The sequence below is a fragment of the Hippoglossus stenolepis genome, chromosome 20 (genome assembly GCF_022539355.2).
Source record: "Hippoglossus stenolepis isolate QCI-W04-F060 chromosome 20, HSTE1.2, whole genome shotgun sequence".
Lineage (NCBI taxonomy): Eukaryota > Metazoa > Chordata > Actinopteri > Pleuronectiformes > Pleuronectidae > Hippoglossus > Hippoglossus stenolepis.
The window spans coordinates 697,486-710,328 of record NC_061502.1 but is presented as its reverse complement, the minus strand read 5'-3'; the positions used below and the strand labels follow the sequence as shown (position 1 = coordinate 710,328).

Genomic DNA, 12,843 nt, shown 5'->3' with positions numbered 1-12,843 from the left:
CAATACAAATGTTTCATCTGACTCATTGTACATGAAGGTGATTGTAAACCAGGAGCTTTAAGATCAATTTGACATGCATGTATTCTGTTGTATGCCTGCGTATGGATTGAATGACAATCAGCAGAGGGCGCTACCAGGTCCATACACAGTCACACAGAAGACTAGGGTTTGATGGGCCATGTAGCTCATACTCTTGATGTTAACTTTTCATTTGAAATTGTTTAAAGTTTTGAATAGTGATGTTGGTCAGCCTTAGCTAGTAAGTGCACATTGAGTCAAGAATACCTTTTGTCCATTACTATTTGCAAGATCAGGAACAAAGTTTCACACTCGAAACACCAGGTGTTAAATCAGTTCTGAACACTCAGCAGACAGTGATGAGACATAAGACGGAAGAAAAAGAAAAAAAACGCACAACTTACAATAGTTTGTTATATTTCAGTACATGAAGTTATTTTATAGAAGTGGAAACAGGAGATAACGAGTGAAAGTTGGGACAATGTCCTTTTTCTAATGTTGCTTCCCACAAACAAAAACCTGTCGTCTCTGGCCTTGTAGCATAGAGCACAGCAAATCCATGACAATGTAATGAAAAAGATCAGGTAGAGAAAATGACAATGACACACTGAGGGTTTATATAGGCTTGTAGTCCAGTTTGGACTCGAGCTTCTTTGAATCGGCCACTTTCCGCACAGCTTTCATGAAGTCTTCCTGAGTGACGTACTCCCGGTCAGCACGGATGGCAAACAGACCTGCAGCCACACAACAGATGTTATTGGACAACACGAATTGAGAAAAATCTAATTATTGATTACACTGAAAGACAGCTTCACGTCCCACCTGCTTCTGTGCACACGTTCCTCAGATCAGCTCCATTGAAGCCGTCCGACAGTTTCACTATGGCTTCATAATCTGAAAACAAGCACAAGGAATGGTTCTGCTATGTGAGTTCACCATTGCGAGGAGTAATGAGCGTTGCTGCTGCAATTACAAATGGTTCCTTATTATGATTAAATTAGTTACAGTTACACCAGTGAGGCTATGCATCAACATCGTTCTTTCATCACATCTGTAGGGAGGACTAGTGGACCTTGTGCAAACGTGGCATTTCAAACATTGGCACCCTGAGTGAAATGTATAAATAATTGTGTTTGTGCTCAAAATACAATAATTGGTATTCAAACAAATTAAATTTGAAATTGGCCTGTCATGTCAGCACCTCATTAATGGCCAACCCAATCTAAAGTGATCTCAAAACATTGTGCAGCTCATAGTGTGTGGACACCACTAGGCTGTTCTTATGAGCTAACCAAGATAAACAAATTGCTTTCTTTAAAAACAGACAAAGTAACACAGGATGCCACTGTTGTCTGAGATGGAAAAACATCCATCTGTTCATCATCCCCTCAAAAACTGTTTTCTCTTCGCCACATTGTGGTCATGTAGATGCTATTGGCTGCCGACACTGTGCTTAAAATGTAACGTCTCAAACACCGTGCAAGTACAATTTGATTCCTTGACTGCACAACTAAATCTACATGGTTTTATCAATATATCATGTTTGTATGTGAAAACACACACTGGAGAAGCCCAGAAAATGTTGTCAGGATTGTGACAGTTGGAGGTAAAACCTTTGATGAGTGCACAGAAATAATAAACAGGTATGCATCTGATGATTCTTTTCCAATCATTTCGTGTCCTATGTGGTTTTGTAATCAATCAATACATTTGTTCTGTGAACATAAAATAATCTATTGTGCAAAATGTATATATCATATATCATCAAAATCAAAATGCATGTAAAAAACTGTCAACTGTAATACACAGCAGTGTGCACCACAACTTCTGAAATGACCTGTGCAGCATCTAATTTGGAAAGTGAGGGGACGAGGACAGACAATATGGAATTGAGAACTGAATTTTACTGTGAGGAAAGAGTCATTTGTGAAGAATGTCTACACCAGGGGTCTGCAAGTAATTTTGGCTGCAGGCCAACTTTTTTTCTCCATTATATGGTGGGCAAGAACATTAACAGTTGTTTAAAAAAAAAAAAGGTTTAAAATGCAGATGAATTTGTGACAGATTGTTACAGAATGCTTAGTTAACTGCTTCACTCTAGTTAAATTCAGTTCGAAAAGTACACACACACAAACAGTGTGCTTTTAATTTGAAGACAGGATTGCTACAGACAAAGTGAATCTGTGAATGTTGCTACCATAACAGAGATCGGCACCCGCGAACGTCACTCTGAAATTGTGAGAAAAATAATCAAAAATATCTGCCGGGTCAGATATCATTGCTGGCAGGCCAGTTTTGGACCACAGTCTGCCAGATGCCAACCACTGCTTTACACAAAGGCTGCTTGTCTTATTCCAGGTAACGTGTTACACATGAGGTAAGAGGCAGAGCACAATACCAGCATCAAACTACAGACTGAAATCAAATCAAATAAAACATCTGTGTAACAAGTTAGTAAGACAAAGAAAGTCACTAATTCAAGACACCAATTGTTTTTGTATTGTACTATTCAGGGACGACAGAGGAGGTTGGATGGATGCTCACTGACCTATTTCTCCGTGCTTGGTGATGGGACTTGAGTGGATCTTTAGGATGTCCAGGCGAGCCTGTTCATTGGGTAGTTCAATGTCTGAAGAACACACAAAGAAATTTGTTTTGCTGTGTGTCTTCATACAGAGCTGACAAACAGATCATCAACAGGGACAGAAGGAGATCTTACGGATTTTACGGTCCAGTCTGCCAGGTCGCAGCAGGGCGGGATCCAGGGTGTCAGGTCTGTTGGTGGCCATGATCATCTTGACTCTGTGCAGCGTGTCAAAGCCGTCCATCTGGTTAAGAAGCTGAAGAAACACACATACGGTCCATTACACAACTCAATCGCTGCCTTTCATTAATTTATCTATTGCACTGACTTTCATGGTTTCACTTATGATTACTAATAAGTAACAGCACCTTTCAAGACAATGCTCCAGCTGTGCAGTTTTAAGTTTACGGACAGAGTCAAACATGCTGCTCTCAGCACGTTAGTCTGCAGATGGACTGTAGCGTGCTTCAGCTCTCATTCTGTTTGTCTGTAGATACAAGCTTCTTCCTCAGAAAGACTCAGGATGGATGCCCTTCAGAGCAAGTAGGAGGAGCCGAGTGAATCACTGCATTGCAGCCCTACTATGAAACATTGTTTCACCCATTTGGGAAATATTAGTGTTCAGTGTTGATATTGTGCCAGGGGCCACAACAGATAAACGTATGGTCACTGGAAAGGGTCAAAATACTTTCCACTCATTGTTAAAGTGCAGTGGGTAAGAGACAGCTGTGTACTGTAATCGGACCCAGAACACATTTGTGTTCACACACGTGGCCAAAACGTCCCAGACCCCGATCTCAAGACACATTGAGGACGCATTGGAGTCTGATCAAACCTGTATAACTCAGGATAGATGTTTATACCAAGTCTAATGGGGGTCATAGTGATAACCTGGACTGGAATGAGACTGTCTCTTTATTGCTCTATGCCATTTGAAACTGTCCAACACCTTTTTGCTCATTTAAGCAATATTTTGGCCTTGAAATTAGGGTCCCTGTACTGCTGCTGTGATTGTAAACAAGCCTGATTGACTGGAAGATATATATATTTTGAGCAGATAAAAATGCAATTTTGCTTAACAATCGAGACTCAATAACCCATTATTATTAGAGGTGTGCATTAGGGATGAGCGAGGACATCTGTATTTGTTCAACCATCAAAATGATCCCTATACGTACTCGGAAGGGGTGGGACTTAAATCGGAATTTTTTTTTTTTTATTGTTTATTAGAACAGCCGTAGAATTGAGCTTCAGATCAATGTTTTTGATCACAAGAGCAAGAGAACTATTCAGAGCAAGTTTTTTTTACACTTTAGTGAATAAACTTCAGTGAATCAATGATCACAACACATGCAGTATTAAGAAGTATTAAGTAAAATGCAGGTTTTCATAAACATACTCAAATTTCAAAAAATTACATTTAAACAGTGTTGTGTTTGTGTGTGTGGCTGATCACAGGGCTTGTTTACTAACTGTCCTAGTTTTTTGGGGGGGTAGTGTATTTCTTAGTTCTACACAAAGTAAAACACAATGGACACCTTCTAAACATGTGCGCTGAAATGTTCTTACTCTCCGCAGAAAATAAGTGCATGCGCAAAATCGCTGCCGGATTCATGACAAGTGCGCCCCAGACGATTTTGTTCTCACCACCATGCGTATGTTTGTGAATCAGAATCATTCAAAATTGACAGACGCGTGTCCGCTCTCTGCAATTACCATACTGCCACCCCTCCAACTTATAACTTTAATTTCAAGGAAAAGATAAAGATACATTTTTATTCTATTTCATTAATGTGCATCTATCCTGATCTGACCCTAAAACAGTGGTGGTTATAATTATTCAGCAGTGGAAAATCGCTAAAACAATGAATGTAGCGGAAAAAACATGAATCGATTATGTTCAGTCACTGCATCAATGCAGTCTTTCACATTATGTCACGTATTGTACCACAAGTGTGTCTTCGTTACCTCCATCAGTGTCCTTTGAATCTCTCTGTCAGCAGAGGTTCCCTCAGAGAATCGACGTCCACCTACATGGAATAAGGCACATACATGACAGAACATGTGGTCAAGATTCAGGGAACACAAGGTTTTAGGTTTTAACGCAAAACATACTGACATTTACTTCATGTAGTTTAGTATATATAATTTAGCTTATCCAAATTATTTAACTTTTACTGACAAAACAAACCTTTAGACATCTATTTTTTTACTCATTAGCAATCAATATAATCAGCTAGTATGTAAGGCTGTGAGTGCACCTGCAAGCAGAGTAGATGAGAAAATGCACATTGCCTTTAATAACAATTAAACCTAAATAAAAAATGCATAAGCCCCAGGAAAGACAAGTAGATTGTAGGCATCACTCACCGATGGCATCAATCTCATCCATAAAGATGATGCATGGCTGGTGGTCCCTGGCATAGTTGAACATCTCTCGAATCAACCTGGCACTCTCACCAATGTACTTGTCCACAATTGAGCTGGACACCACCTGCATTGTACACACATGTCAGTACACAAAAACACACAAAATCACCTGACCTACTGCACCACAGTATGGCACCACTCTCTGAGAAGGGAGCTGATACGTACCTTGAGGAAGTTACAGTCCAGCTGACTGGCTACTGCTCTGGCAAGAAGAGTCTTTCCAGTACCTGTTGTAAAGAAATCTCAGTAAGTCACTTTTTATAATCATCATCATTATTATTATGATTGTACAAGTTCAGTTGAATAATATGAATCATACATAAGATTCGCATGAGATACACACAGAAAAACATACCTGCATTCTTTGCAAAACCAAATATGATGTGTATTCATGGAAGTCACTGGTGAGTGATGTAGCCCAATACAGATGGGAGTGTCCTTAGTGAACTACTAACCTGGAGGCCCATAGAGCAGGCAGCCTTTAGGGGGGATGATTCCCACTCTCAGGAAGAGCTCAGGGTTGGTCAGAGGCAGCTCAATAACCTGCCACAAAACAGCAGCAGTTTTATTTTAGACTCAACGACCAGAAAAAACAAAACAATTGTCATAACTTCATTATCTACAACAAAATCTATTCAACCAAAGCCCAACCATACAATTTTCATCTCATAAAACACACTCTACAAGAGCCTCTGTTTAATAACAACAGATACTACAAATTCTGCCAAAGCATGCATCAGAATGTGAGCAACACAATCCGAAACCCTGCCAAACAGGAAGTGTGCATCCTGAGTGATACAACGGCAGGTTGTCGTTATACCTCTCTCAGCTCACGGATCTGTTCAGACAAGCCTCCAATTTCAGAGTAGGAGACACTGCCAGGGTCCTCATGAGACATGTTGTACACCAGAGGGTCCACCTCTCTGGGAAGGTACCTTTACAAGAACAGGAAACACATGGTGAGCACATAAGCATTACCAGCTGTGCATTTGTTTTGGACATTTTCTATATCGAACCTTTGTGATATATTTTTAGCTTGATGGTTCAAACTGTACACAAAATTCACAGTTTAAGACATACTACATACAGTATATGTAGTCACTAGGGCTACAACGTCAAAGTAGTGGGTGTGTAAGGGGAAGATTTCTGTGTTTTAAACACCAACATTTGGAACAGTAAAGAGAAGAACACTAAAGAACATGTTGGACTGGACTTGACTTCACATGAAACTATGTTAAAAAAACAAAACAAAGAATAGTAAAGGGGGTGTGTGTGTGTGCATGCGTGTCTCTCCCACAGTCTTAACGTCAAGAGTTTAATCCGTATACTTGCACTGAACACCAGAGATTCTAAATAGTTTCTTCGGAGGACATGTATGTGTGAACCCAAATGTCCGAGTGAGAGCCTCCAGACTTTCTCCACCTGGCCCCCTAGTGTAAAGTTTGCAGAATCCAATTTGTGACCACAGCAGGGGATCCCCCTATGGATTCACCCCGAACGAGTGGGGGTTGAGTGGTCGAGTGGTGTCACAGACGTAGAAGACATATAAGATGTCGAGAGTTTGTGGTGGTAAGTGTCGACACCGGTGTCAATGTGCTGTAAACAATATCATGTGATCTCCGCAGGGGAATTAATACATTATGTCCTGCCTCCGTCAGCTGCACCACCCTGAATCTTGTGGAGAATTTGTTGCTGTTGTGAACACGTCTGAGCAGAGTTGTGCATGTGTGAAAGGAAAACTGTCCAGACACAATTCTGCGGATATCCCCCGCAGGTGATGTCTGAAAGCGGCTTAAGACAGCAAGCTATAAAATAAAACCTCTTCCCTCAGGACAAAAAGCTGTAACAGCATTTCACATGTAATGTGTGTAGAGGCCATCTTCTGCTACAGTGTGGGGCAGGATCTGAGAGACTTACTGTATCACCCCACATAACCTATTTCTAACTCACACATGAAGAGGCACAATGGCAGAGGCAGTGTGGAGACATTTTCAGTTCAAGGTCCAGAATAACACATGTACAGTTAGAGCCTCATTAGCCCCTGAGACAGTTTCACAGATTCGAAGTGATGATCACATCCAGCCTACCTCATTATAGTGAGCGTGGTCATGTCCAAAGCCACTCTGGTGCCTGGCTTCAGCTGCGACTTATCCAACTGAGATGAAAGATTTTATCATTAGTTTACAGGGCAGCATTTACTGAGACTGCTTTGTATGTCAAACGTACAAGTTTGACAAAATTCCTGTGCATTTACAACATACAGATTTAAAACATACCCTACAATTGGAGTGGACTGCAGCAGTCCTGTCAGCAATTTCTAACTCCAGACATTTTATTACTTTTCTAACTTGTAGATACATGCAAATTTGTTTTGTCTATTTTTTGTTTGACATTAATGTTCTTCAGTCTCACTAGTTATATGGTGTAATAAGAAGTCATTTAGCAATAAAAGTTGTGTCCTGGATCAGAATGGGCTCAGAAACCCCAGAGAAATTAATAAATAAATTACAGGACTCTAGATGCCATGAGCACTGGTTCAGCACGTACCTGTCTGCGGCATCCAACCACATATCGGGGGCCATTGGTAGCCTTGACAATGACTGAAATTTCACACACACAAAAATTCACATTAGCATCAAGTGTCTAGGTAAACAATAAAATAATGTAATTGATACAATCTGTGCTATGACACATGTAAACAGATGTGGGAGAACTTACATTTCTCTTCGGTCAGCTGTTTGAGCACTTCTCCAACAATCTACAAGGAACAAGGCAAAGCTTTGATTAGTAACGACAGAGTGAACTACCATGGCACTCAATGAGCGCATACCCAACAGTCCCCTTAAGATTCAATCCAGCAGCACCAAATGACACTCATAGATATCAGTCCCTGAAACATGCCTCCCTTTTTCTTTTTTTTCTTTTTATAAAGACCCATGAATTATTCTGAGAAAACAGCAAAAATCCCTAGCCCTAATCTCACAATGTTATAGAAAGAAAAAAAGGAATTCCACGATCTGCATCAAAATTTGATGAGCTTGTCCCTGACCCATACCACATCTTTCCACCTAGTTTCCTGGTAACCAATCCAGTAGTTAAAACTAGAAGGGAGCACCACTACCAAGGCTAATGCCCATCTTGACCTCCCAAAGGTACATCCGCTAGCATCGCTACATCCAGTAGTGGACTTTAAGGCTTAAAACGTGGTGTAAATGATGCCGTTTCAAGTCGCATTTGAATGTCGGGGCTTCCGGACTCTTGGATGACACAACACGAGCAGTATGAAGGCAGGTTTTTCTGTTGTTTTATTACGTCTGAAAAGGAGTCACCAGTTACTTCAATTGTATTGGATTTGGCTGCAACACTGTTTACCCCTGAGACTCCAAAAGTGTTTTGTGGACTCAAACACTTCAACCACCCCTCCATTGGCAGAGTGGTGAGTAGATAATGAGTGAATTTTAATTTTTCTGTAACTGTCTGTTCAACTCCTGGATCCATATCAAAATTCAATGGATTCTTTACAGACCCATCCCAGAACCTACCAAGTTTCATGGTAATCCCTCCAATAGTTGCGTAATACTACAAACTAACAGATAGACAAACCAAACAAAAACAATTTTCTTGACAGAGGTAAATGGCCTGGTGTTTTGAAGTAATCAAATAGACTGCCCGCCCAACCTTAGTCTCTTTACTGATGACTGAAGGATATGACTGAGGGAGCTAAAACAGAACAGCTAAGTCTTGGTTAAATAAATAGTCATCTTTTCTTTGATCACTACATAAAAGTAGCTTGAGGTTAAGTACATTGTCATCTTATTTTGTGGATCCAAGGTCATATATATATATATACCATGCATACCTAACCATGAATCCTCAGGCTCCAATAGTGTCAGGAATTTCAGGCATAATCATTCTAGGTGTTTAACCTAACCCAGCGCTATCACAACACAATATTAAAATTGCGCCAACAACGTGATCCCTAGAGTCTATGTACTTTGTTTTCGAAAATGGTCATGGCTCTTTTCTGACTATCTGTAATAGTCTGTGTTTCGTGTTGGAACCACGGAGACGAAGCGGTGCGCTGCCCACAGCCGACATGTAGAAATGACAGATATCTTATTACCTGTCCGACACTCTGCAGAGCCTTCAAGTCGTTCTCCGACTTCTCATACTGTTTGGTTTGTTCTCTCAGTTGCTCTCTCACTGGAAAAGAAACACAGAATTCAACACAAACTCACATACAATGCTTTGTACCACAAACAACAAACAGTGCTCGCGTTAGCTAACCAAATTTAGCTTAGCCCAAAGCTCCTGATAGCCTTGACAACACAAGTGCAACACTTCAAACAAGGTAATGGCAGCAAAGACTGACGTTAAATTAATTTTCATTGACCAGCTTATGACTGTCTGGTGAGTGTCGAGTACGTTTGCTCCTCGTAAGCTAGGTTAGCTGTGCTAGCGCTGGCCGCTTCACTTCCATTCATTTCCACGAAGTTGCTAACTGCATGACAAGGCACTAACTACCTGCCCGGCTAGCTGATGCTGGCTACACAGTAATATGGACCTCTCCACAGCCGATACGATGTTTAACTGCTACACGACCAACGATCGAGTTAAAACGTCTCTTACATTCTTTTAACCGCCCGTCAACTTCTTTGTGTTCGAGTAATTTTTTCCTGTAATCCTGCAGTCCTTTCTCTCTGCCGTCCGCCATGATGCCCAACTGAACTATGGGGAATTCTTCTTCTTGTTTTTCTGGGCTTCCGTCAGGTTTGGTACGGCACACTGCTGCCTCCCTCAGGTTGGGGCTAATTTCTAGATCGCTCAGGGGAATATAAAGACCAATATAATACGGACTAACCAAATAGTCGTTGTAAATCCAGGAGAGATTTGTGGTTATTATCTTCTGAAATGGTCAAATATGCTTCAAATGTGTCGGTTGCTAGTGCTCCGTGAACAAATCACTGTGTAAAACCACTTACTCTAAATCCAGAAAGCAGAATTAGGTTTTAAAAAGATAATTGGAAATTTAATGCAGACCTTTAAAGTGACAAGGGGTATGTTAAAATCATCAGTGTGAACATAACAAATTTAAAATGATAAGAACATAAGTGCTTGGAGCAGTAGATGGAGTACTTTAAATTTAAGGCGAGAATATATTCGACAACATGTAATAAATCTAAAAGTAGACAACACAGGGAATATGAAATCAAACTGGTACAGGAAATAAGTTATTGCTGCAATAAGACTTTGATATCTGAATTGATCAAACCATTTTATTCAGCCTGCATGCCTAGTTGGATAACTTATATCTCAAAAAAGCACAAAGTGCTTATATAAGATCTCGGGCGAAATGGATTCAAGAGGGGGAGAAAAGTATGTCTTATTTCATTGGATAGGAAAAAAGGAGACAGGAGAGAAAAGACAATCTTCTCATTATTGATTTATGATGTTGAATGTACAGCTCAAAGAGTAATTTCAGAAGAAATCTATAGATTTTACTCTAAAGGCTATTCATCTGAATATTGTGTTGAAGATTCACCTATTTTTCCGGAAAGCAAATCACTTCCCTAAAAGGGATATGACTTTTAAAGGACTTGTCAGGCTGAGATTAGAATATCAGAATTAGGCGAATGGCAGCCTTAGAGAAAATTGCACTCGGAAAGGCTCCAGGTCAAGACAGACTTCTTACACATTGCGAGGAATTAAAAGGGTTGCTATTGACGCTATAAATACATTGACATTGATACCAACAATGAAATAGGGATTACTATATGTTATACCCAAAAATACCAGGTTATAGATGAAGGGCCAACGAGCAGTACATTGTAATGTCTACAGTGAATTACTTTCTTACCCAATTCAGGTGGCCCAAACAGAGAGGCACCAACTCCAACTATTTTAGGTTTTACACCAGTGCAAGACGTAAGGACACAACGTGATTTATGTATGCATGCCTTAAGCTTAACTATCCAATAGGATGCGAACACCTACATGTAACATAGAGGGTGACAGCAATTCTAGCCTTTCATGGATGTGCTGTTGGAATGGGTGATGCAAGGTGAGGGAGATAAATTTGGATGCTGTGTGTGACATCTTCAGACTTGGGGGTTGACAATTGCTCATGTTACTCTGTTACCGTAGCTATTGTTTCATCCTGGGTCTCTGATGTACATCAAGCTTGCAATAATTGGATCGAACTGCCAACCTCTGGTTAGAGGATGACTGCGAAGCGATTTACTCTTTCCCTCCATCTATAACCTGACAAACCCCTTTTTGATTTCAGACACTGTCCTCTCTGTCGTCCTCACAATCACTCGCAGCACCACGTTACCAGAGGAAATAATTCTTCCGCTCCACTACATTTTAGAGGAATTTCTTTATCTCTTATATTTGATAGTTTTACCTATTTACCTTTAAGATAAAGATTGTATATACTAGATAAAATAACCAGCTTTTAATATACTTCACATTTCAGAGTTTAAATCAGAGGTTTAGGATTCTGATGTTTTCATAAATCTATGACTTGTTAAAAGTTCTGTGAAGGTTTTCTCTCTTAACTACACTAATATTCTTTCATTTCAATAAATCATCAGATAACTATGTATCTCATCCCACCAGTGATGGTGCCCTTCTGTCGAGGCATGATAAGGTGTCGTGGCTGCACTTCAGAGATTAAGTAAAGAATACCATCCCATCAGACTTTAATTTATTTGGCCGGTTTCACATGTTCAGTGTTAGCTCTTTTGTAACAACATTATTGTTGTGACTGATTGTTTTTATGTTGTGGTGAACACAGTTTCAGATCCTTTACTTAAGCTATGGGGGAATATCCACAATATATTATATGAAAAGTCATGTATGAAAAATCATAGTTGAGTATAAGAACAAATTTTAGCAGAAAAACTAGTACGAAGTCATAAAGTTAAATTACTGGTTTGATCCCTCAGACTGATTATGAAATATGATAATATAAGATAATGACTCCTGCAGTGTATAAGTAATATTTTACTAGCAATTGTAGTTGGAGTTAATTTGAACTATATAGATTTATAGACAACATAGAAATCTGAGGGATCATCGGATTATTAATGGAAGAGGAAAAAACACATTTGTGATATACAGATGTGTTTTGTTTTTCTATTCCTGTGACTTTGATGAAAGATCAGACCATTTAAATATGAATATAAAATGAAAACATTGTAGAATTTTACAACAGAAAAATCTGTATTTAAGTGAAGAGCCCGTAAACATCAGAAATGAGACCACTTCACTACACACTACTTTTTGTAAGAGCTTGTTAATATAGCCATTGTGCAAAATCTTGTAAAATCATCTGGTAAGTAACTACTCACTGAAACTGTCAAATAAATGTAGAGAAGAAGGCACATTTCCTCTGAAATGCAGTGGAGTGGAAGCATAGAGATAAAAGATAGAAAATAATTAAAATACTCAAGGAAAGTATAAGTGACTCAAAATTAATACATGAGTAAATGTACCAACCACCGTGTCTTTATATTGTGGTTTAGACAACCCTGTATAGCGCCAAATTATAGCACACATTATCTTAAGGCACTTTACAAACTAAGCAGACCAGTCAATAATATTTAGCATATATAATTGTAGGTAATGTGTATTTAAGAAACAAGAACAGTAATGATGCATTTAGTAAATACAGCTGGAACTGCACCTCTATCTCCTATTTCCTTCAGAACGAAACCAATTACTCAAATAAGTTTGCTGGGATGGAGGCAGAATTTAGTAGTCAGGATGCAAAGTTGTAAACACATGTACATTTCATCAACACTGTT

At 39.5% G+C, this 12,843-nt stretch overlaps 1 protein-coding gene across 1 annotated transcript; it reads right to left on the bottom strand.

Moving 5' to 3' along the window:
- Positions 1–418: 418 nt before the first annotated feature.
- On the bottom strand, positions 419–9,812 carry psmc6 (proteasome 26S subunit, ATPase 6). Its single transcript, XM_035143687.2, has 14 exons — positions 9,662–9,812; positions 9,156–9,235; positions 7,751–7,790; positions 7,580–7,632; positions 7,120–7,187; positions 5,853–5,967; positions 5,488–5,575; positions 5,198–5,259; positions 4,973–5,096; positions 4,571–4,632; positions 2,738–2,858; positions 2,567–2,647; positions 841–912; positions 419–752 (listed from the first exon to the last, which is right to left on the bottom strand). Exons 1-14 carry the CDS (start codon positions 9,744–9,746, stop codon positions 634–636), a joined length of 1,170 nt encoding a protein of 389 aa, XP_034999578.1. The 5' UTR covers positions 9,747–9,812; the 3' UTR covers positions 419–633.
- Positions 9,813–12,843: the final 3,031 nt, after the last annotated feature.